The sequence below is a fragment of the Gobio gobio genome (genome assembly GCF_949357685.1).
Source record: "Gobio gobio genome assembly, chromosome: 3".
In the NCBI taxonomy this organism is placed as follows: Eukaryota; Metazoa; Chordata; class Actinopteri; order Cypriniformes; family Gobionidae; genus Gobio; species Gobio gobio.
This window is the reverse complement of record NC_137099.1, coordinates 15,519,961-15,542,162: the sequence shown is the minus strand read 5'-3', so window position 1 is coordinate 15,542,162 and position 22,202 is coordinate 15,519,961. Positions and strand designations below refer to the sequence as shown.

General features: G+C 39.1%; 1 protein-coding gene across 2 annotated transcripts; it reads left to right on the top strand.

The window, feature by feature from the left end:
• Nucleotides 1–587: 587 nt before the first annotated feature.
• Nucleotides 588–17,957, top strand: brat1 (BRCA1-associated ATM activator 1). Of its 2 annotated transcripts, none has more exons than XM_079811676.1 (14): nt 588–656; nt 965–1,134; nt 2,552–2,706; nt 4,390–4,537; nt 5,974–6,367; nt 6,520–6,639; nt 7,459–7,538; nt 7,625–7,728; nt 8,191–8,374; nt 9,345–9,418; nt 9,524–9,608; nt 13,024–13,122; nt 13,232–13,401; nt 16,776–17,957. In XM_079811676.1, the coding sequence occupies exons 2-14, from the start codon at nt 1,005–1,007 to the stop codon at nt 17,502–17,504; spliced, it is 2,472 nt and encodes an 823-aa protein (XP_079667802.1). In that variant the 5' UTR covers nt 588–656; nt 965–1,004; the 3' UTR covers nt 17,505–17,957. The 2 variants fall into 2 exon arrangements, with proteins under 2 accessions (XP_079667802.1, XP_079667803.1); XM_079811677.1 differs by having other exon boundaries at nt 646–757.
• The last annotated feature ends 4,245 nt before the right edge of the window (nt 17,958–22,202 follow it).

Sequence of the window (22,202 nt, the reverse complement as noted above, 5' to 3'; positions counted from 1 at the left end):
CTCAATAGTTCCCGGAAGTAGCAGCCGCGCCATAGAGAACAGCAGAACAGACCGTTTGTGATGCACTTTTAAAAGGTAAGACGTTTAATCAGTAAGATTTTAAATGATCAGCACATTTTAATCAAAATAACTTGTACATTAAAGCCTGCTTGTGTAGATTATTCATCATTAAAAAAATATATATTTTAAAAACAACATCGCTGTAACTACATACTCATGCTACATACACAAGTCGATGTGTAATAAAATTATTGAAAATCAATGCATTTATTGACTATTAATTACCAAAAAGCGCAGTTCTGTCACTGTGACTATCAATTTGAATTGCCCGTCAAAGCACTTCCTGGAACTATTCGAGGTCTACATGAATCACGTGACTATCAAGCGTTTTGAACTTCCGTTGTCGCAACTCTCTCTCTCTATGGCTCTGAGTTAGACAAACTAGTAGAAATGCGTCATAATATTGATGCTCACTGCCTCCTATCTGCGCAGTTAGGAACTCCTAAAGCGTCCGCTGTAACCATGTGTGTGAGTGAGAGGCGGTTACGCTATTGAAGAACATTCAAGTGCGCACAAGTTGCGCATACCAAGCAGGAAGCGTCAACACTCTGCTCGTGGTATTTTTTGTCCTTTCCAGCACGCCGTACGGAGCGAAAGTAAGCGCAGCAAACTTTTGACACCAACCTGCTTTAAATGTCAATGAAAAGATGTTTTGTTACGTTTAGAGTGTACATGTTTTTGATTGTCTTGTTGTACGGTACAGTTACAGACTTAGAACATGTTTGAATAATGTCTCCATACTTGTGATGGTATCATTTACATATATACATTTAGTCATTTAGCAGACGCTTTTATCCAAAGCGACTTACAAATGAGAGCAATAGAAGCAACTACAACAGTCAGAGGCTACAGTATGGTATCAAGGTAACCTAACTTGTATATTTTTTGTTGTCATTACCTGCAGTTCGATTTGTTCCTATGCGCTGGTGACTCAGGGACTTGATATGATGGACAGTGACTGCTTATCTTTGCTCCCAGCGGTCTGTCTTGTACTGGGTGACCCGAAGCAGTCTCCACCTGACGACACCTCGTTGGAGAAGCTGCTTGATTGGTTCAAAGAGCTACACAGCCAAAGTGAGCACGTTTATTTTACTATTTAAGACCAAGATTTGGTATTGTATTGTATGTCTCTGCTTGTAGTGTTTGAGGGAAATTCATTTATTTTACTTCAGTGTTTACACAACAACATCTATCTATCTATCTATCTATCTATCTATCTATCTATCTATCTATCTATCTATCTATCTATCTATCTATCTATCTATCTATCTATCTATCTATCTGTCTGTCTGTCTGTCTGTCTGTCTGTCTGTCTGTCTGTCGGACTATCTAACTATCTATGTCTGTCTGTCTGTCTATCTGTCTATGTATGCATATACACATTGTCAATCGATTAAAAAATGTATTTATCACACATTTGTCACAAATTTGCGCACCTTACATTTGTAATATATTTTTTATATTTTAATACATATTTTCACATTGACTCTCCAAATTAATATGTAAGCAACATTGATGGTACCAAAGATGGTATATTTTAAATATTTGTTTAATGGCATCTTTTTACTAAGTACTATGAATGAAGGTCAGCATCATCACTACCAATACTGCTACTGATGTTTTTTTATTTATTATTTATTTATTTCTGGGGATGAAATGAGTAATTGTAGCCATTCAACATTACAGTATAATTGAAATCCATTATTATTATTATTATTATTATTATTATTATTAATAAATATTTTTAATATATTTTATATTTAATATATTTTTATATTCTTTTTTTACATTTAATAGGGTTAAAATATTATTAACTTTTAAATTTAAGTGTACTTGAAACAGTGTTCACAAAGTCGTTATAATAAATGTCACATTTAGCTGTGCTTTTAATATAGTGTGTTATAGTGTGTAGTGATGTCTCTATCAATATCAGCTCTCTGTTTTAATGAAAGCTGACAATTCATAATTTTTTTTTATTTTGTGCGTTAATTTTACAGTAAGTTAAAACATTTGATATCCATATTTTTATGTGAGGACGGATCCTCTCGATACGTCAGTAGCGTTAGTATTTACACACGTTTTTGCGCTTACACCTGTGTATCTTAATTGAGACAAGCACGTTACTGACAGGATCAAAAACAAGCTGCCAGATGGCGCTTGAAACATGTAAGTGTCCTTTGGGTCTCGCATATCATGCACATTCCCATTGGGCTCCCAAAGAGAAGCATGATGAGGTGAGCTTTTGATACTACATGCGGACCATCATCGGTCGGCTGCTATCGCTTAAAGGAGCTGGTGTGAGGAAGCCGGATAGTGTGATCATATACTGTAACGCTAGTCAAAAAAACAAAAACAAAATCATTTTTATATATATATATATATATATATATATATATATATATATATATATATATATATATATATATATATATATATATATATATATATATATATATATAATATATATATTAGTAATTATGTGTTTCCTCAGGTAATGAACAGGTGCTTTTGCAGCATCAGCCGTGCCTCAAGGAGTTCATTTCCAGTGTTTGTACATCTAAAACTACAGATCCTGCTATCCTGTCTTTCACCCTCAAACTTACTGGACTTTTGGCTGGCACCAAGCAGGGTTTCCACTTGCTTGAGGTGAGACAGTTTCCACTATATTCTCTCAATATCAGTGATGGATTACTTGCTCGCTCAAAGTAATGTCTAGGACAGTGGTTCTTAACATTTGACTCCAAGACCCCCCAATTTTTTAGACAATATTTGAAGGCCACCTTGATGATGCTTGTTTTCAAACTTTATAGAATCTAGGATTGGCAATATATAAAAATAACTCAATAGAATAATTATAAGTAAATAAAATAATTAAATATCATAATTCCGTAAGTTTCAATAACTGAATGTTTTTCAGAGTTCATGCTTTTACACCAATTAATTTACATGACTTTTCTCATTATTTGTGAATTACAGTTTCTTTTTTTTTTGTTTAAATAAATTTGTTTACTCACAAATAGCAATTTCTACCCAATAAAATATTCTAAAGCTTGACATGTATATTCATTATAAAAAATGAACAATTTTAGTATTGTATCAATGTACATGACTTTTCCTGGTCTAGATATCACACTTCTCATATATATCCAGGTAAAAATGCTCCTGGTTTTTCATTCATTTCCTCAACAACTTTATTTTTATTTAAGTAAGAAATAAGATGTCAGTTGATGTGATTTTTATGTTTTAATGGTTGTATTTTCTTCTAATTAAATTAGTGGTGCGCCGTTATTGGCGTTAACGTGAGACTCTTATCGGGCGATAAAAAAAATATTGCCGTTAATCTATTCTCAAAGTTGGGTTGGGAGCTGGGTCTATACTACGCAAGCTATGATGACTTTCACCTTGATATTTTAGCGTGGATGTATACCTAGCCGAATTGCACTGTAGGGGCGAGAGAACGAGTCTTCGAACCTGTGTTGTCAAAAATATCCATATTTCGATATGTATCGATACTGAAATATCTGAAATGATACAATACTCATTTTCTACAGTATTGATATCAGCTGCGCTCTCCTATCCTCTCCGACCAACAGCGAGTTGACACGCACCCGCCTCCTCTCATTCAGTCCAGTTAACCCTCTGAACACGGCGAACGGGTGTTCTGTTCTGCTGGATTTTTCCTCATGACAGCGTGTTAAATTTGGTGTGACCGGTCTGAATTTCGCACGGGGTTGCACATAACGTTAATTCTACTAATTCCCGCAGATTTCGTGCTCGCATCTGAAGCGCACACACACATACCGTAATAAAGCCGCCTCTGACATACAAGTGCAAAAATTAGCTCCTTTTTCCAGCTTATTAATGGTCAAATACACTCAAAAATGTCTCAATGCCCATTTTGGTGAGTTTTAACGTAAACACAGTCGTAACCAACTCACAGGAACAGTGTTTGGGATCCATGCGTGCGTCAGGTCTTAAAGGGACTGAAGTTATTTATTATTCAAACTACAAAAGACAAACGATCACTTACGAGCACACATATTCTGAATGCCTTCGGCAGAATTCAAATGAGCCATTTTAATCTAGATTAATCTAGATTAATTCCAAGATTACAGTGAGATGAATCTAGATTAAAAAAAATGATCTATGCCCACCACTAATTTAAATAATTTTAAGACATTTTTCTCCCCCCTTGGAATTTTGCAGAGGCCCCTTGGTTGAGAACCACTGGGCTAGCACTAACACCAAGAAGTACTATGATACTCTTTGCAGTTGCTGTGTTTTCCAGTCACATCCACCCTGTTTTTGTGTTCTGTTTTTGGAAATAAGGAGGGAGGTCTTTTGGTGGTTGTGTTTGAGCGGAAAGCCTGGTGTGTGTGTGATCTTTGGGAGGATGCCTCAGTTCGCAGTGGCTGGCTGCAGGGATTGTTGAATATGCTGAGACACCGGCAAGCTCTGGATTTCTTCAGTGGAAACGGTGAGAATCGTCATCACCTATCATCCAAAATTATTCAGAAAGTGCCAAGTGTGCATAAAAATGGACTAAAAAAGAGAGTTATGGGCCAGTAAATTTATTAAAGGAAATGCAACAAAATATACTCATCCTTCCCTCAGGTCATTTTGACCTGAAATTCATAAACAAAAAAATTGAGTATTTATTGGAGTGGTTCAAGACCCTATGACTTTTGTCGCACTTGAACCACGAATACACAAAAAAACATTTACTGGATTTGAGGAGTTTTGTCCTTGAAATGTAAAAAAGTAACGAATCCTTCCCTCGCGGGTCAACTTGACCCCTCTGAGGAATTAATGGAATGCAAGGAAATCTTCAGTACACATAGAAAAACATGCTCAAAATAAAAATAAAAATGCTAAAACTTTTCCAAAAGATGATTTTATAATGTCTACATCTGTATCTTAATGCATACTGAAGAGAAACTGACTTTAGGACCCAGCGGAACAGCTAATTTGCTCCATATAGAGCTATAAGACCATCTAGTGACAAGAGTCATGAAATATCATGTTAATAATTTTTTTCCACAAGAGGTCGCCAAAGACTCCCAATGTAAGATAATTTGAGCTGAATTAAAAGGGTTATGCATGAGAAATTTTTTATTTTTTTTATTTAGTTATCTTGAATTTAAGTTGAAATAATGTGAAGAATGTGTTTAAATTATTATTTATTTATTATTTTAAAAAATCTCCAAAAATTGCAATAAAAAATAGAAAAAAATATTATCAAAATGAAATTAAATAAGTTTACTGGACAAAAAAAAAAAGAGTATAATTTTAGGGCTCCGGCCATTTTGACTCGCGAGGGAAGGATTTGGTAAAATATGCAATGGAGTGAGGGATGAAGGTTAAATTACAATGTAAGAACTACTTTAATTTAGATGGCAGATGAATCACAACAATTTTGAGCACATATAGCTGTTGACCTGCCAGTGAGATTAAAAAAAGAAGAAATTATTTTTATTCAGCAAGGATGCATTAAATTGAAGTGTCATTAAAGGCTTTTACATTGTTACAAACGTTTTCTATTCAAAATAAATGCTATTCTTTTGAATGTTCTATTCATCAAATAATCCTGAAAAAATGTAGCAGTTTCCAAACAAACAAAAAAATTAAGCAGCACAGCTGTATTCAAAATGTATAATAATAACAATAATACATGTTATTATTATTAATAAGAAAAACAAACATTTGTAACAACCCCAAACTTTTCAACAATAAACATAAAAGTTCACACTATGCATTTCATATTTATGAGAGGTCATCACATACAAGTAAACACTCTATTGCATTGTTGTTTATATTATGTTGATTCCAGATTGTTGACTGTTAGCAGGTGATTGTGTTCAGATGAAATAATTAGAAAAATATTTTTTTAAGTGTATTCCGTTCTCTCCACAGGACTCATCAGAGTGATTCTCCAGCTGCAGAACGACGGGAGTCTGTTTGTGTCCTGTTTGGCTAATCAGCTTTTAGTGCACATCCTAAACTTCCTCACATCATCAAACATGACCAATGGCTGTGATGCTGTGGGATCAACTGAATCATCTTTGAGCCCTGAATGGGTCTTGGTCTCCTCAGAGATTATGAATGGCGTGGTTGAGGCGTTGAACTCCGATTATCATCCTCGGGTCCTCCAGGGCTTACGGCTTCTGTCATTGGTTCTCTCTCAGTGTGGCGAGCCTATCAGAAGCACGCTATGGAAAGATGTGCTAGTACCTCTGGAAGTCTTGATTAACAGAGGGTCTGAATCATTGACTCAGCCTCTGATGACTGTTCTTCAAGCTGCTGCGAGGTGAGCTGAATAGGACATTTCTTACATTTGATGTATCTGTTCATTTGAATTGAAATATTTTTATAACCAAAAACCGATTATTATAATAACATAAGATATATACTTATTCAAATGACTCATTATGGAAAGTACATATTGTTTTATTGTTACAGGACTCCTCTGCTCGGACAATCAGAGTGTAAAGTGGAGGAATTATTGGAAGCCATGTTGGGTACTGGAAATAAAAAGGAGAGTTTTCAGTGTGCTGCAATAATCATAAAACTGGAGAAATGGTGACTACCAAAGACCACACAGGCACACACACACACTGTAAAAAAATTGCTGCATTAAATTAAGTACAATCAACATGGATGTTTAAGTCATTTAAACTTAAATTACATAAAACTGACTTTAGAAAATTAGTTAAATCTTGTATAACTTATCAAAATAAGTTAAGTTAAGTCAATTTTCAGCTTTTTCTATGAGTTAAAGCAATGTAAAAAACATATGTTGTCATAACTTATTGATCACATAATTTTTTACAATGTAGTGCAGCATTAGGGGTGGGCGATATACCCATGTGAGTAAAAATGTGAGTTATCATCTCTATCGCAGTTATGCTCACATCTTGAAAGTTTATTATTGGCATGCTCTTTCAAGCCTTGCCAGTTAAATGTTAGTGATTTTACTCGCACTTTTCATTTCTAACAGGTGGTTTTCTGAGCGTTCCTAGAAAGTCGGCTTTCATACAGCATTGGGATACTGAACTGAGTTCTCTTTCATGTCTTATTGCGATTAATCTGTCAGAGACACAAAACGCTATGTCAAAGAATGTCCGTCTTCTGATTGACTGTTTACTTGTCTTCAACAGGCTTGAAGACCTGTTACCTCCATTACTTTGGCTAGTAGCTTTGTTGTGATATCTAAATTTGTATGGTGAATTGTGAAATTTTAATATGTAATATTTCCAGCAAAAATAAGTATTGTTAACATGATATAAAATTACAAGATTTTGGTATCGTCGACCCCTATGCAACATACACACATTTAAAATAGCAGTCAGTTATGTATTGTGTAATTTTGCTTTATTTCTCTCTCTCTTTATCCTTTAGTCCTGAGGTTTTAAAGAGGAAGGCCATTGATATCGTCTTGTTCCCCTTGCAGTGTGTGTCAGCACAGTCTCAAGACACTGGTATCACACATTCACAGAATTGTGACTTTTAATATTATTATTTAAAAACCATGCAGTTGTACTTACTGAAGGCTTCATATCTCCAGCAGAAAAGATGAGTTTAGTCCTGAAGGAACAGCTATCCCAGAAAGCGTCATGTATTTCCCTTCTCATGCAGAGTTTATCAAGTCTAGAAGAGCTGGCATACACAGTAAGTAGACTTTTGCTTCACTCTATAGACTCTTAGGGCCGGTTCACACAGAACCTGTTTTTGTTTCCCACTGTGCTGCTTTTTAATTGTTTTTTTTTATGTAAACGTGCACTAGATGGATGTCTTTGACTGTTGTGTCGCATCTCCCTGCTTTTTCAGTCTCCCGCACACGAGCAATATCTTTTTTAATAGACTGTGTTAAGTTCAAAGTTTAATTTCAAAATGTATCTCGAAACGTAGCTCTCTTTCTCTCTTTTCTCGCTGCTGTTAAAAACTATTGTGCAGTGTCTTGCATTTTTGAAAGCAAAAGTGTGTTTTGAGTGAACAGTTTCTTGACGCAATCTACAGATTTCCTTTTCACTTTGCGCATTGTCCATGCAGATTTTGCCCCAAAGTCTGTGGAATGGATTTAAATATGGTGGAATGTGTATTCCAAAATGAAATGTCCTTTTCTTTTGTTAGAAATACCAGTTTGAAGGCATTTCCATTCACTCGGTCACCAGCTCTGTGTTGTTGCTTCTGAGGATTTGCTCTGGACATTTCCCCTCCTCTTTGTTACATATTAATGCCTCCACTCATCTGATTGGCTGCTGCAAGGTTCAGAGGTGTGGCCTGGATACATTAGGTGCTCTCAGCGTGTATGAAGGTAAAGACTTCAGATAGAATTTGAGTTTTACCGTATGTTGATATTGATATGACAGGGATGAGTAAAATATATTTAATAACAAAAGATAGCATTATAAATATACACAATATTTATGCATAAATACACTACCATTTTAAAGTTGTGTTTTTTTTGTGGATTTTTTTTTTTTCAAAGTCTCTTATGCTCACCAAGGCTGCATTTATTTGATCAAAAATACATTGAAAAACAGTTATATTTTGAAATATTATTACAGTTTAAAATAACTGTTCTCTATTTGTATATGTTTTAAAATATAATTTATTGCTGTGATGGCAATTTTCAGCTTCATTACTCCAGTCTTTAGTGTCACATGATCCTTCAGAAATCATTCTGTTGATTTGATGACACACACTGATACATTTTTGATGAATAGAATGTTCAAAATACAGCTTGATGGAGAACAAAGTATGAGTTTTATAGTTACATGGCAGATGCTATAATTAGACTATTAATTATGAATGTGTATTAGTTATTAGTAAAAAAAAAAAAAAAAACAAGTCCAGAGCTTACTGACCTTGGCATCATTGACCTCGAAAGTGAATTGGGCAATATGGGGAAGTCCCAAAGTTGAGTACTCCCTCCGGTGCAAGGAAGACCCATTTAGATCTGCTCTGATGGGTAACTGATGAGAACGCCCTCAAGTTAGGCCAAGAAGATTTGTCTTTAAGTGTACTGTCTAAACGCACAGTTACCTGACAAATATTTTTAATGTAAACCTGACTCTCCATTTTCTTCCACCCCAGATAGGGGTTTTCATCTTTATTTTTTATTTATTTTCATTCCTATTATAACTGTTTTAATTCACTTACGAATATTTTAATTTAATTTCTGTGTAAAGCACTTTGAATTGCCACTGTGTATGAAATGTGCTACACAAATAAACTTGCCTTGCCTATTGGCTCTAATATCTGATTCATTTTTCTACATATAGAAAATGTGGATACAAGGACGGAAATATTTGGTGTCTTCTTGGACTATCTACAGAGTCCAGATTCCCATGCTACAGTATGTATGCACACTTCCTTCTATCTTGCTAATATTACTTTTGCCTTCAAAGCAGATCTGTTGTTGAAACTTCGTATTCACTTGAAGCTTCCTGTGATTTCCAAGGTCTTGAAGAAAACATATCAGGCCACTGTGAGGTGGATTGCTGTGTCTTCGTCTTTCCCTGATCTCCTGCAGTTTATCAGCCATGGTGAGGAGCACTTCAGCCTCTTTTTTAATGTAACGCTGAGAATTTAAGAACTCTTATCATTTAAAGAGATAGTCCAACCAATAATGACAGAATTTTCATTTTTTTACTCACCCTCATGTTGTTCCAAACCTGTATAACTTTGTATAACTTTAACTTTGTCTTTTTTAACACAGAGGAAGATTTTTTTGAAGAATGTTAGCAACTAAACAGTTTTGGGTGACTTCCATTGTATGGTAAAAATATATATAATGGAATTCAATGGAAACTAAAACTATTTGGCAACCAACGCTCTTCAAAATATTTTCTTTAGTGTTCCACAGAAGAAATAAAGAATTAAAGGTAGGGTAGGTAAGATTTGGTTAAAAAACGTTTTTTCCAAATTTGTTTAAACTTTCTTTATATATCAATACATAATTAAAATGTAAGTACTCTGAAAAAGAAAGTATAAAAATTGAGTGTCTGTAGACCTCTCACGACTGTTTTAAAGACAGCTCATTATTTCCATTCACATTCACTCCACCTTCTCCCTTCTGGGCTCTTTCCAAAGCAAAACACATGAACGCGCTACGCTGAGTCGCCGACCGCTCAGTCTATTTACCTGAGACGAGCGGAGAAGAAGGAGCGGAGTGCATGTAGTGACATTATGTCAGAATCACATGTAATAAAAAATCTAACTTTTTTATTATGAATATAAACAAATAAGATGTCTTTTAGTACTCACTATCAAGCTAGAATAACGATACTGGTAAAGTTTAAAATACACACACAACACAGTGTCTACGACACACACAGATACAAGATAAAAACATCAGTAAACATAGATAGAGAATATAAAAACAAACCAAGGGCCGAAATAAACGTGCAGGTAAAGTTCCCGGTGAACATGGTAAAAGTGTTTAGACAGAGGGTAGTAGCTAAAGCTAACTTAGTTCTAAAAAAAGTTCCTGGATGCGGTGTACTAGCTTTTACACATGCATTTTGTTATCTAAAGTTACATTTTGCAAAATTCAACACGACAGCGATCAACTTGAGCTAGGCATATTGAGTATTTATCATCTCTACTAATGGCAGGCTCGCTAAGTGTATAACACTTAGGGGTGCACCGATCCGATATTAGGATCGGATATCGGCCGCGATACTGACAAAATAGCTGGATCGGGGATCGGAAAAATTAACAGATCCACAAGCCGATCCAGGTGTTTTTTTCCGTCGCAGCAGAACCTACGTCATTCGTCAGCTTCACGTGTGTCGCATGCTAGAAGCAACATTGAGCGAGCCAGAGAGTCGGCTGTGTGGAGGAGATATTTCACGCTTGCCACGCCAACTAGTTCGTCGCTGTTTCGAGGGTATTACTGCAAAGTCAGGGTCTTTCCTGCATTGACATGTTTTTGACGGCCAAAGCCTAATTTGATGAGTTATTGTGATTTACGAGTGATGTAGAACAGATGCTGCGCTCGTGACTGAGTGACAGAGAGACCGATCTGAGAGCTCCTCCCCCGCGCGCGCTCTCTGGGTCTTCAAAATAATCAGTGTTCGCTCTCATATTTCACATATTAATCCAAATCAAAAGCTCGGAAGACCGAAACCATGTTGCACGTGACACATTCGGACAATTTTGTCCTTGAATTATCACTGGGTGTGAATTGCGCTCAAAAAACATTGACTCTTCTCTGACCAGCTGACATAAAGCATACTTTCAATAAGCGGGAGACAAATTATATCCAGTTATGAAGTGTTTTCTGTGTGTTGACATCTTTCGCGATGTTCTAACAGACGGGATTCGCACACAACGCGTCTGCTAATGTCCGATTCGTGACCTAATGACTCCTTTGAACCGAATCATTTTAACGACTGGCCAGAACAACTGATCTGTCCAACACTGAACTCATGAATCAGTTTATTAATTTACTCAGAACGCAACTGAAATGAGAACACAAGTGTGCTTACCCAATTTAGCAAGAGTGAGTAGTAAGAATTATTTTTAATTATCAACAGTATTTCATCTTATTTCTGTTGACAATGTGTAGTAAAATAAATAGGCCTAGCCTACAATAATTTAATCTGGAGTGAGGTGAAACCAGAACAAAGTTGTTATTAGCTAGCTGAAAATTTTTATTAAATTGCATATGGCAGAAAATTAGACTATTTGTTAATTTGTAATGCTACTTTTTTAATATTGATATGATTATATACCAAAACAATTATCTGTAGTGTAAAAAATGTTTGGTAACTGTCAGATTACTATTGTATGTTTGACCAATACACTGTTTTTTGTTTCCACTGCTACATTTTATTTATTTAAAGAAGTTAGATTACATTCTATTTTAGATTTGAATGCACAATTGTTTTTTAAATAAATAAGAATTCAACACCTTACATACATCTGTTATTTTGTCTTAGTTATGTTTAGTTAGTAAAGTCTGGTGCCTTTAGTCTCTTCAAGGAAGGTATAAGGTGGAAGATATACAGTTTATTATTAATTCAACAATATATCGGATCGGTATCGGGTATCGACAGATACACAAAGCCCAGGCATCGGTATCGGTATCGGGACTGAAAAAGTCGGATCGGTGCACCCCTAATAACACTGTAACTTTATGCTAAGTAATGTTATGTTAGCTATATTAGGCAGCTACGTGTGCTAGTGATACATGCTTCATGAAAACATAAACCAAAAAAATGTATAATCAAAATGAAAGATTACCTGTCCAGCAGAAATACAGCCTCTTGAACTCCTCAAATCAAACGGGTGTGCCAGGGTTGCCAGGTTTTCACAACAAAATCCTCCCAATTGCTACTCAAAACTAGCCCAAAACAAGCCCAATCGGGTTTCTCCGGTAAAAATTTTGGGGGTAAAATATGTGTCTTTATGGTAGGGCTGCCTGCTAAAATTCGCAAATCCCAGGGCAAAATATCACATAATTGGGGTCGCTTCAACCCGTGGACATGAAAAACAGCCGCGGCAACAGTGTTGAAGTAGCCCGACTTGGCAACACTGGGGTGCGCGCATGTGGGCAGATCCTGTAGCAAAAGCCTGGTTGCCATGGTAGCGAGAGAGAGTGACAGTCGCCCAAGCCAATCACTTGTTTCGTCCCGGACGAAAATAATGAGTGGTGTTTATTGCAGATTAAAAAGTCTAAAGTCACTCGATTTTTAGACTCTTTTTTTCAGAGTACTTACTTTTTAATTATGTTTTAACATATAAAGAAAGTTTAAACAAATTTGGACAAAAGTGTTTTAGATCATTCTTACCTACCCCACCTTTAATAGACACGAAAATTATACTATTGTTTTGGAAGATTTTGCAGCAGTATGCACATTTCAAAAATAGATTGACATCAAAATGCCGCCATGGTGAGCAGTTGTGAATATTTTCACAGTATATAGTCATGAAGTGAGCATATGTATTCTGCAGACCTCTTTCCTGTATTGGAGAAACGGATGTGTGATTTGCAATGGGAAGTTAGAGACTCCACACTAGAGTTCATCACCCAGCTGACTGTTGCCCTCAACGGTACCACAAGCGTATTTATCGCTACGCTTTTACTATTTCATCTATTGCTCTGCAGAGTATTTTAGTGATAATGTTCAATGTAACTGGACTTTTTGTCTCTTTCTCCCAGGTAACAGTGGTTTCATTGAAGCTCTCCACACCAGCGGCATGGTCTCCATTCTCCTCTCTTCACTGGCAGATACAGAAGGCTATGTAAGAGCTAGCGCTGTGGCTGCCGTCGGGGAGGCAGTTACCTCTTCTTTCCATCACACGGTGCTTGTGAGCAACAGCAACCTGATGGTGAGACAATTACTCATTTCGTACAATTCCAGTTTCTCAAATATGATCTTTTGGATGATCCTGCATTTTTCTTTTGCTAGTGTTGAAATTGCTTGTTCCTGATTAATGTTGAACCTGTCCCCTCAATCCCACGTTTATAAAGCTGTTTGTTCTTCTTATCAATGTCATAAAAGAAAGTAAGAGAACAAAGTGACCAGTGATGGATAGGTCTCTTTATTGTAGGCTTAAATCTCAAAGCTTCTCATGCTTACATTAAAGGGCACCTAGCTGTTTGTGATCAGTCTGCAAAGTTACAAAGCACAAAGTCCATGTCAAAAGGAGTTATTCTCTCCAACAGAAAACGCTTGCCTGAAAGGCCCCATTTGTAGTCCTGCTTTAATTTCCGTGACTTATGCTGCCTTCACGTGGTATCGGAATTATCGTAAATACCAGTTTCCTAGTTAAAAAATTGGACATGAACGCCCTCCTCTCAAGTCAAAACTTGAATACGATGACTTCAGAAGTGGTAAATATGAAATTTCCGATAGTACGTGAAGGCAGCAATACACCGTGTCTCAACTACACGCGACGCGATAAGATTCCAGCGACAAGCAACATGTCTGTCCACACCAGACGCGATGTGCAAAAAAATCTATCAAAAACCACAGCCAATCAGAACAGCGTGTGGGCGGGCTCTCGTGGCAAGTGCACAGCACTCGCAAGGAAATGGAAAAGTACATAATCAAATTCACAAATATTACACTATTTAAACATTACTAAAATACATACTGAGCTGCTAAAACAATCTTAGAATATACTTGCTTGTTCACAGTTTGAACATTCTTGTTTCAATTTGTTTAATTTCAAGATATGAGGTGAATTATCCTTTGTTGCTTTTAGTACAGCTAACAAAGCTGGGAGCACTAAATGAGATTCAAAGTCACATTACACGCTTTTAACATTAAATAAAGCACATAAACATTACCTGAGATTTTCATTGCCATGTTTTGTGTTGTTATTCCAGCCGCGACGTCGCAGACAAATAGAAACCATTTCTAATCGCGACGCCGTCGCGGCTGGTTTGGACAAAAACTCTAACATGGAAAAGATACCTTTTATCGCGTGTCGCGGCGTCGCATCGTGTGTAGTTAGGACGCGGTCTTCGCTATGTCACATGTAACATATTTGAATAATGCCCGCCTACTGTCTGCTTTGACCCATCCTCAAAGAACAGTTGGGTAAGTGACTCCACTATGTCAAGAAGACAGGGTTTTTTTTTTTTTGCTGCAAAGGCAAAAGAAAAACATTTTATGGTACGGACTTCCAATACCAATGCCATATTTACTATAGATATAATACTGTTTACAGCTGCTCATGAAGCTTCAGAGCTGAAACCCGATTATGGTCAGGAGCGTTACTTTCCAGCACATGCTTTAAGTGGCAGACCAATCACAACAGACTTGGCCAGCTGATCAATTAGAGCAGACTGGGCTTTTTAGAGAGAGGTGGGCTTTAAAGAGACAGGAACTAAATCAGAGCATTTCAGACAGAGTGTGAAAAAATACAGTACAGAATATGTGACAGTATGTCCATATATGTACAGTATGAGAAACATTTTTTTTTGTCAACAATATACAGTACTTTTAAGTAAATATATGGAAAATAACACTACAAAATATTAACAATGCACTAACTGTTTTTGAAGAGGAAAAATCTCTAAAGAATACGAGTCTTTCAGATAATCCAGTCATAGTCAATAATGTCTGTGATTGATCTGCATGAGCTGAAGCTGGACAATAAGTGAACACTGGTAAACTGAAGTGCTTTGTTAGCGAGTTAATTTATTTCACCCAAATGCATCCTATACATATGATATTAATCAGACATATCCACAACATAAACATATTACAACATACGTCTGCACAAAATGACGTGAATACATGAGTTCAATAGAAAGAGTTTAGATGAAAATAAAGTTGCCAAGGCATTAACATGGTACCTTTCAATAAAGTGAGAGGCAGTGCCAGAATATAAAACAGGAATAACAGCCCAAAGGCCTGGCATTCGTTGCAGAGCAACAGTGATACTGAATACGATGGACTTGTGGTCTGAAAATAATAGTGTACTCATTATGTTATTAAAGGTGCAGTGTGTAGTATTTATGAGGATCTATTGACAGAAATGCAATATAATATACATAACTATGTTTTTAGTGCTGTATAAAGACCTTACATAATGAACCGTTATGTTTTTAGTACCTTAGAATGAGCCATTTCTATCTACATACACTGCGGGTCCCCTTACAGTGAAATCGCCATTTTGCACAATCATGTTTCTACAGTAGCCCTAAACGGACAAACTTCTCTACAGAGCACTAGCTACTCTCTGCTCTCTCCGACGACAACATTTTTGTCCTGTGTCGGCCAACGTAGCTTCTCTATGTGCTCTCAAAGGGACTGGTGAGGGGTGTGCAATTGCAATTCACAATCTCACGCTAGATGGCGCAAAAATTTATACACTGCACCTTTAATCAGTAGATCCGATTTTTCATGACAGTTTTCATGTTTCATGTTTCATTTGCTAAATGCTGACACACATTTATCAATATTGAAAATAATAAAAATGTTAAATATTGAAACGTATACGTAAAATGTTTCAATATTCTGTTTAATTTTGCACTTTATTGTAATGTATTTCATCAACTAAATTGGATGCAATTTTGGTCGGCGTAAAAGTGACTAAAATGTGTGACTATGACATGATGGAATATTGACTATTAATATATTGCTATATGATGGAGCCCCTAAAGGGAGGGACATGATAATGGAAAAAAATATGAGATGGGAGGAAAAATTATATTTCGTTCTCTCAAATGTTTTGCTTCCCCTGAGAAACTTTTGAGAACCTTTTGAGTTGTTTGCAAGCAAATGTAAAGTTTCTTAGGGGAACACAAATGTTTTGCGAGCAAATGCAGTTTCTCGCAAAAGTTTTGAAATATATATATTTTTTTCTTCCATCTCATATTTTTTCCACCACCATGTTCCTTTAGGGCTCCATACTATATAGATATTTAAAGTACATTTTACATCAAAAGGCTAAAGAAAATGGTGCTGGACAATTAAACAAGATAAACAATTGATGAAGAGTGAACTGTTTCTCTAAGCAATATCTCAAAGCTGAGTGTTGTATCCCACGAGCTGAGAAGCAGCAGTTTGGACCAAACGTGTTTCACTCAAATGTATCTAGCTAATTCGTTTTGGACCACCAATGTGAAGAAAGCCATTCTGAACTCACTGGATTTGTCAAGTGGTGAAATTGTAGCTCATTGATCATTTTAATGAATCATCATTTTCGTTCTTAGTCTAATCTCATGTTCTTCACGTGTTGAACTTTAGGAGGAGGCTTTGAAACAGATGATGAAAATTCTCTCTCAGGACACAGAGGGATTCCCACGTAGAGCAGTGGTCAAAGCCTTCACATCATGGCTGAAAGGATCACACCCCGAAACAGCCGTGCACCCGTCCCTGAGCTCCGTCCTGTCACTGGGAGGCAACGATTTTGACTGGGAAGTAAAAATGCACACGCTGGATCTAGCAGAAGTGTTGATGGAGAAGACACTGAACTGCTGTCCGTATGCAGTCCAGAACTCTGGTCCCACTGAAAAGACGCACTTGACACAGGCCTTGAGCAAACTGAAAGAATTTGGGCTGTTTGACTTGCTGTTTAACAGCTTGTTTGACTGCGACAGACCAGTGTGTGAGAAAGCCTGCGCACTCTTGCTCAAACTCAGAACACTTATATCTGAGTGCGAAGACATTGATTCCGCTCTTGTCTTAAATGTAAATGGGAACAGATGGGGGAACGAGGTGCAGAATAGATACCTCAACAAAGGATCTGTGTGCGGGACTAATGGAGTTACAGCATCTGATGAGAGAACGGACACTGCACTACACTGCATCAAAGACATTAGCCTACCCATGCTACTGCATATACTCGATCTAGATGACATGCAGAGGACGTTGAAGTTGAGTAGTGATCATGTCGTGAATTCACCCCGATCGCTAATGGAGGACATTCTTTCAGCAGCCCAGCAGAGTGAGGACAATACAGTAGATTGCTATTGAGAATATACTGTTACAGTTTGAGACTTTTTTTTTTAAGGCCATTTAATAAAGCATGATGTACAGTCTGTTCAATATCTTGTAGTCTCAAGGTTCATTGAATTTTTACAACCTGTATTTTCAGAGTTTTTGTAGTGTTGCTTTTTTTCATTTTATTATTAAAGGTGTCAGGAACTGGCTTTTAAAAAAATGTTATACTGTTGTCTGAGGTAAACTTATGACGTTTGCGGGGTTCGTTTGCTGGACGTTCGGTTTTTATGGGCGTGCCGCACTGAAGAAATGGAAGTAAACGGCTAGGATTGGATAAGATTTGCATTTTGTCCTATATTGTGATTCATTAGCTTTTCAGCAACTCCTCCTTTTGGGAAACCCTGTCTTTCAGGTTTGGAAATCCTTTGAGGTCCCTGTAACTTTCAAAAGACTCAAATGTATCTAATAAAACCCTTTAATTCCATTAGCTTTTGTATATTCAGAAGCTATTTCTTGCACATCTCTGCAAAAGAAGCTTTCAAAAATGGTTTTCTGCCAAAGGCATGACTACATCCACTCACAACACCTTCCACTCTTTTTTCAAGAATGGATTTTGGAACACACCATGCCCTGGCCCAAAAACGAGGTTCCTGGCCTACTCCACTCTTACCTTGTACTCACTGATTGCCCCTTTCATTCTTTCTTCACTCCACTGATATCTCTCTTCTGTCTGACGTTTTCCCATTTTTCCCTTTCTGCCTAGCGTTGTGACATTTTCTGTTAAACAAAACAACTTTTCACATTAAGCAATGTATTATCTTTTATTTAAAATGATGTCCCGCTTTAGCTGAATGCTACTATCCCATTTCATCTAACATGTTAAGGTAAGTAACAAAATTTGATATTTATTAAAAAAAAAAAAAAAGAAAGAAAGAAGAAACTTGCACATCATTGCATAAAATGTAATTATTCAAAGAATTGTGCACACATCCAACAAACTTTTTGCAGGATTAAATGAAGCATTTAACTCGAAGTCAACAAGAATCTGCACACTGCCACTGCTGCTCCCAAAGATTTATTTAAAAAGAAACAATAGTGATGTTACGTCTGACACAGATGCTCCGAAGCTTGCTTCAAACTCGAACGGTCCTTGCAATGAACCACTGCTTCGGAGCTTGTATCATTACGTCACTAGTCACGTGAAAATGACTTCTGAAGCAAACACACTGGTTTACTCCTGTAGTGAACCACCAGACTGCTTTGACAGCCCATACCAGTGTTGACAGGTTTGAAAAGCTGGCAGCTGTATTTCTTATAAAAGTGAAGCCAAACCATGCTACATTATACAAGTACAACCAGTTCTCTTTCAAACATAGCTCGGTATCTCACATATGGGAACGCCCCCAGGCGTGATAGACTATGGAATCACCAATTACACCACGTCTGTCCGAAGGATGGACCAATCACAGCTCATACAAGGAGCCCACCCTCTCCCTATATATATTGCTGTGATCCCCGAAAACGGCATTCTTGTTCTCTTCCCCGTGAAGACTTTCCTTTAGCACCTGTCCTGCTTCAGTTCACAAACGTACCGTCAAGGTAGACGTTGCCGAACGCAGTGCAGACTAAATCTGTTGTGGATTTCTACTCGTTACTGAGTCATTTTCTTATTGTAGCTAACGCGTTAAGGTGAGCTAAACTTCATTTACTCACCATGTCGAAGGTGTCCAAGACCGCAGCGGAGAAAGAGGCCTCTTCGCGCTCGTGTCCGGCAGCATGCGGTTTCATGATCTCAGGCAGGGATTCGCATCTGATGTGCATCACATGCATGGGTGTCAAGCACGCTCAGGCTGCACTGGCGGATGCGGAGAGTTGCGCGCACTGTCGTGTAATGCCGGCCAGGATCTTAGAGAGAAGGCTTCGTGTGGCCGCTTCTTCTAAAGAGGATCCGGTTTTCTCTTCCGTCCCTCCTTCTACAAAGGTGATCCCGTCCTCTTCCACGCAGAATCCTTCCTCTTGGGGGGAGATTATGGACGTAGATTCACCTATGCCGCTTTTCGATCAGCTACTCGCGGAAGGCGATGAGGGGGAGGGAGACGAGGAGGAGGATGAGGAGATGTTAGCTCGCCTCCTCCGTGATGAGCCGGATGATGAGGAAGATGATGCAATCCTGTCTGCGGCGCAAGCGTCCAGGCCAGTGAGCGCGCTAAGCGGCGACATGGCGTCAACGGTCGTAGACTGCGACCTAGTGGAAGTTTGCAAACGTGCAGCGACCAAGCTTGGCATCGACTGGCCCGTAACTCCTGGGGATCCAGGAGTTAAACGGGATATTTATGACGGGAAAAGGCTCCCTGCTCGCCTTCCACCGGCGAAACAACTTCTTCCCGCATTGCCAGCGTGTGTAGCGGAGATGAAGCGATCGTGGGACAAGCCCTTTTCTCACCGGGTGCCCGTCAAGGGTTACTCGTCACTCGATGTGAGTGAAATGGAAGGGCTAGGGCTTTCTAACCCCCCCACGGTCGAGCAGTCAGTGGCCCACCACCTGCATCCAAACAGGCGGACCACTCTCTCATCTGCCAGTCCCTCCCTCCCGGGAAAAATGGAACACTTCACCGCTTCCATGTACCAAAAAATATATAAATCCTCTGGACTGGCAGTGCGGGCACTTAATGTCACTTCATTGTTGACAGCCTATCAAGCCGAGTTGTTGGAGGAGCTGGGCACTCAGCTGGATGCCGGAAATCCAAACCCGGCTGTCTGGGAGGATATCTGCAACATAACGGATCTCAATTTGCGCACATCACGTGGCGCGGTGCAAAGCTGCGGCCGTACTATGGCTCTTGCCGTCGTAGGCGAGAGATCGCTATGGCTAAATCTCTCAAGCATCGGAGACAAAGAGAAGTTAGATTTTCTCGATGCTCCAATGGATGCTAGTGGGCTGTTTGGCACGGCCGTTGCAGCGATGAGACAGCGGTGCGACCTTCAGAAGAAGGAGGGTGAGGCGTTCGACATATGCCTGCCACGCAAGAGAGCACCGCGTCCTCCTGTTCCCCCGCATCCTGTTCCTCCGGCGCAGAACAGGAGGTTTTTGAATGCATCCAGGCCCGCGAAACCCCAGAGCACGGAGCAGGCGGCTCGTCCCCCCGCTGCTTCAAACGCTAAACCGTGGGCAAAGCAGTCATTCGCGGCGACAGCCGCAAAGTCAAAGTCTGCTATCCCGTCCTACAAAAAGAGGAGGGATACCTAGGACGCAATTTCTGCATGGGAGGGACGGACAGCACCTAGGGTTCTCTGTGATGTCCCCTCCCGAGTCCGCCATATCTGTTCCCCCACCCGCGAAGAAGCGGAGGATGTGGAGTTTGGACGAGAAAATGGTTCCAAGTTGTGGTCAGGCCAGTTCAGCTTCCCCTTGACACACAAGGTTCCTTCGAGTGCAAAACACTCAACCACCAGTAGGTGGTCTGTTGGGTACAAGCACAAGTTCTCAAGTGCATTGTCACAAAGCACTTCAGCCCCTGGGTTTAAAAATAATAAAAAATTCTCTGTCGCATCCAGGCTCACTGCCGAGGGCGCAGAAAAACAAAAACAAAATAACAGCAATGAACCCAGAAATAAAGCGGAGCCTGGCCGTTTTTCTCTCGGTCCACTAGATGGCGCCTTAACCCCATCTATGGATTCGGTTCAGCTGAACCCGTTGGTTCTTTGCCAAGAGGCTTGGAGACAGTGTTCTGCGCACCCGTGGGTCCTCACGACGGTAACCAAAGGTTACAGGCTTCAGTTTGCTGTAAAACCACCCCCGTTCAACGGGGTCATAGCATCTGTAGCAAATGGGGATTCAGCGCGTGTGTTGGAAGAGGAAATATCCTCCCTCTTAGAGAAAAGAGCTATAAGACGGGTTCCAGAGGGGGAAACTCAGAAAGGCTTTTACTCCCGTTATTTTCTAATTCCAAAGAAAGACGGGGGTTTGTGCCCGATAATGGACCTACGTGTTCTAAACAAACACTTGAGGAAGTACAAATTCAGGATGCTCACGGTCACAACTCTCATGCGCGCTATCCACAGGGACGATTGGTTCACCGCGGTAGATCTCAAGGATGCTTACTTTCATATAAGCATCTATCCTGCGCACAGGAAATATCTCAGGTTTTCCTTTCGGAGCGAAGCGTACGAATTTGTTACCCTTCCATTTGGGTTAAGTCTTGCCCCACGAGTGTTCAGCAGGTGCATAGAGACAGCGTTATCACCGTTGAGACACAAGGGGCTCAGAATATCGGCTTATCTGGACGATTATCTGATATGCGCTCACTCGCGGGAGCGCGCGGAGCGGGACACAGAGATGCTCACATCTCATCTATCGAATCTGGGATTCAGAATCAACGAGGCCAAAAGCCAGCTGATTCCATCCCAGGAGATAGAATACTTGGGCTTACGAATAGACTCTGTGGCTTACCACGCCATGCTCTGGGAAAGGAGGATCATGACGTTTTATCAGTGCCTTGCCCAGTTTCGCAAGGGAAACCTGGTATCGTTCAGGACCTGTCTCCGGCTTTTGGGCATGATGGCTTCGTCGCTATCCGTGGTCCCGCTAGGCTTATTAAAAATGAGAGACTTCCAGCGATGGGTGGCAGTGAAGCGTTTGTGTCCTCATCGGCACCTTGCGCGCCGAGTGGGAATACACTTGGATTGCGTGATGGCTCTTCGTCAGTGGAGGGATCCCCGTTTATTCCAGAC

Coding starts and splice junctions, on each gene's coding strand:
- brat1 (XM_079811676.1), top strand. CDS start 1,005: ATGATGGACAGTGACTGCTTATCTTTGCTCCCAGCGGTCTGTCTTGTA. Junction 4,538..5,973: donor GGATTTCTTCAGTGGAAACG/GTGAGAATCGTC, acceptor TTCTCTCCACAG/GACTCATCAGAGTGATTCTC. Junction 7,729..8,190: donor TAGAAGAGCTGGCATACACA/GTAAGTAGACTT, acceptor TTCTTTTGTTAG/AAATACCAGTTTGAAGGCAT.